General features: G+C 45.0%; 1 protein-coding gene across 1 annotated transcript; it reads right to left on the bottom strand.

The window, feature by feature from the left end:
• Nucleotides 1-783: 783 nt before the first annotated feature.
• CCR75_005549 (uncharacterized protein) lies at nt 784-2187 on the bottom strand (the record flags this gene model as incomplete). The annotated part of the gene is made up of 5 exons (XM_067963629.1): nt 784-967; nt 993-1102; nt 1185-1604; nt 1634-1982; nt 2051-2187. 5 exons carry the CDS (start codon nt 2185-2187, stop codon nt 784-786), a joined length of 1200 nt encoding a protein of 399 aa, XP_067820131.1.
• Between the last annotated feature and the right edge of the window lie 867 nt (nt 2188-3054).

Here is a 3054-nt window from a genome sequence, read left to right as displayed (position 1 = left end):
TCAGACGGCAGCCTGACAAGCTAAAGCGTACGTGCCTATTTATTTACTTATACAAAGAGGTTGGGCTAATGTTTTTACTCTGTGCAACCAGTCAAACCCACAAGCAGGTACATTACAATCCTGTATTGCAAAAGCAAGTTCGACTGCTTACATGCAGCGATTTCGTAATAATCCAGCGAGCAGTGACTTGATCAAGCAGCAAATTTCAAACGATTGATTCTTTACGCTCAAGTGTCGACTGAGAAAAGAAGGAACTAGAATTTTAAGGACTCAAGACAGCGCTTTGCGATATGGGGGCTCACATCAATGAGCAAGAGGTGCAGGAGCTCTTCTATGACTTCAAAATGTACTGAGATAGTACGATCAGCAAAATTTAAGCCTTCGCATTTCTTCGATTAAATCATCAATTTTGACCAAAAAGAATCCTTTGGGATTAATTCTATTTCAATCACGAAACAAGAGTGAGGGGCTTAGGCAAATGCAACTACATTTAACAGGTTTAATTTTGCCACATCACATGGGGGTTAATTCCTTCGCACTTACACGTGAAGAGTGGCTAAAGGAGCTCGACTTTTAACACTACTGCTACCTCTCACCTTTCACCAATGGGCTGGATCGGACGAAATTGCCTTTATCTTGTAAAGACATTCGACTTAGCCAAAGCGTAAGCTCATTTTGAATGTCAGCATAAATGTCAAATAGTACCGACACTAAAATCGCTACTCTTCCATTCAGTCCATTGCTTCCCAGATTACAGTGTCTTGTAGCAGCTGCATACTCTTGTTAATTACAGACTCTTGCCTTGCCGACGCTTAAAATGGCCATGCGTTTTCGCAGCGCGTTCCGCCACCAAGTTAAAAATGTACGGCCACCAAAAATTAGTCGTCCGATCATAGACGGAATACACAAAGCAATAAATAACCCAGATGAAATACACTGCACGACCCCACCATATCCCACCGCAACACTATCATGAGTACACTCAATATCACTTAACGCCATGAAGACACGTACACGGAAAGAAGAGCATCATCACGAAGGGTAACCCAATACATGACAGCACAATGCCGAGCCACAGTCGAAACACTGCTCCCACAGAAGTCTACATTATCAAAAAAATACAGTACACATCCTTAAGTACGACATCAAACGCATCCCTGTATGATACAATATCCTTTCTATACCGATAAATCCACTTCCACGGGAGGGGTGGCTTCGGGAAATGCTTGATGCTTCATGAAGTACGTCAACCGTGCTTCCTTTTCCTTCCAGCGCGCATCTAAGAATCCCTGCAAGTCTTTTGCCACGTCTTCGTACGAATAACGTTGCGAGTGCAACGCCACGCGTCCAAGGGGTTGTTTTCCCGCCAAAAGCGATTTCATCGAGGGTACTTCGGTATCAAACTGACGGGTGTAACCCATCTGATACGTCGGGACTTCCCCCGAATAGGACGGAAACGCCAATGTGAGATCGTAAATGTCGGGCTTGGCTTCGGCTACAGCGTCGAGAATGATTTGCATGCCTGTTGTACGTGGCAATAAGACCCTCTCGAGCTTTGGACGGTTTTCTTGGGCGGCAAACGCATGGGACTTGGCAACGTATTCCTTGTGAATAGTTGTTCCTTCTGAAACACCGCGAGCCAAAACGGAAACGCATCGGAGACGAGTGTTTGCATGTACTGCTTAATGTGTTCCGCATCCTCATCGATCCGGCGTCGGAGAAAGAGAAAGTCAAATAGACGCATGCCCCATCCAATAATCGGGACGTACTTGAGCGGATCTTTTAACACAATCTTGATGTTGCCAGCGGCTTTTTGATGGCGCGCGGCCTGCCAAATGTACCACCAGTCGGCGTCGACTTGGTGGTTCGCAATGAGGATCACGGGCTTGGACGGGTTGGACGGAAGCTCCCCGGATACGGCGAGCTTGGTCTGAGGAAAACTTGTCGAGGCTACGTCGACCCAGAGTGATTGCGCAACGAAGCTGAAGGAACAGAGTGATGGTCCTCGTAAGTGCCATTCTCGCGTGGGGTCATAGATTGAAAAACGTACCACATGAGATGGCGGTACAGGATTCTATTGAATGGCCGGACAAGGCACCAGAGACAAAATTGGAGAAAGTTGATACATGAGCTATTGCAAAGGATCCAGAAAAGATGGAGCGCCGAGTACAGATGGAACACCGCCATACTGGCTTGACAGAGAAAAAGCGACAATGGTGAGGCAACAGGGAATAATTTGGACAACCGATTGGTTAAAATCGAATTGAATAACTTGGACAACCGATTGGTTAAAATCAAATTGCACCACTTTTCATAAAATTTGACACAGAACGGCAAAATAGAATGAAAGCAGATATATACCTCTTACAATGAAGCCGACTCTTCTGTCTCGAATGTGAGCGATAGCACCACGTTTGCGCCTTCTTGGACGATAAGCGGAGTCAATTAGTGTGCAAGAAATAATCTGACGAAAAATTATGTGACAATAAGTTTATCAATTTATTCTCAATACATTGAAAGTCGTATCAGTATATGCTTTCTCAACGAAACGTTGGTACTGTTCATTAAGCTGCATGTGTAGGCGGGCACGTCGTAATGCGGCCACGCTCTACTTAGACACACACCCTAGCACAGCAAGGAAGCGATTAAACCTGCTTCTCTTGCGTGCAGTGAGGTAGTTGTGGTGGGCGCGCAAGCGACCTCATCCAACACACTAAGTACTCTGGTTAAGTGTCGTCTTGGGAGCGGTAATCCGTCTCCTCGTGCGCACTAACCAAGTAGAAAGTAGTTTTAGGACTGATTTATATTTAATAGAATTAAACACAAATACCTATTTTTACCAATCAAAATGTTATCTCTATAGATATCATTTAATATGTATTGCGAGCGTATCTTTATAGATACCTCGCGTAACGGATGACGCTGGGCATCATCCCTCCTAATGTGAATGCACCCATGTGCATCACATCCACAAGGGTTGGTCACAAATGTGCACCACACCCGAGTGTTGGGTCTAATTACTATTATTTAGTAATTGACCATCCCCTTAAGTAC

The sequence above is a fragment of the Bremia lactucae genome, linkage group LG1, assembly GCF_004359215.1.
Source record: "Bremia lactucae strain SF5 linkage group LG1, whole genome shotgun sequence".
In the NCBI taxonomy this organism is placed as follows: Eukaryota; Oomycota; class Peronosporomycetes; order Peronosporales; family Peronosporaceae; genus Bremia; species Bremia lactucae.
Note: the sequence above shows the minus strand (reverse complement) of the source record. Positions and strands in the feature narration are given on the sequence as shown.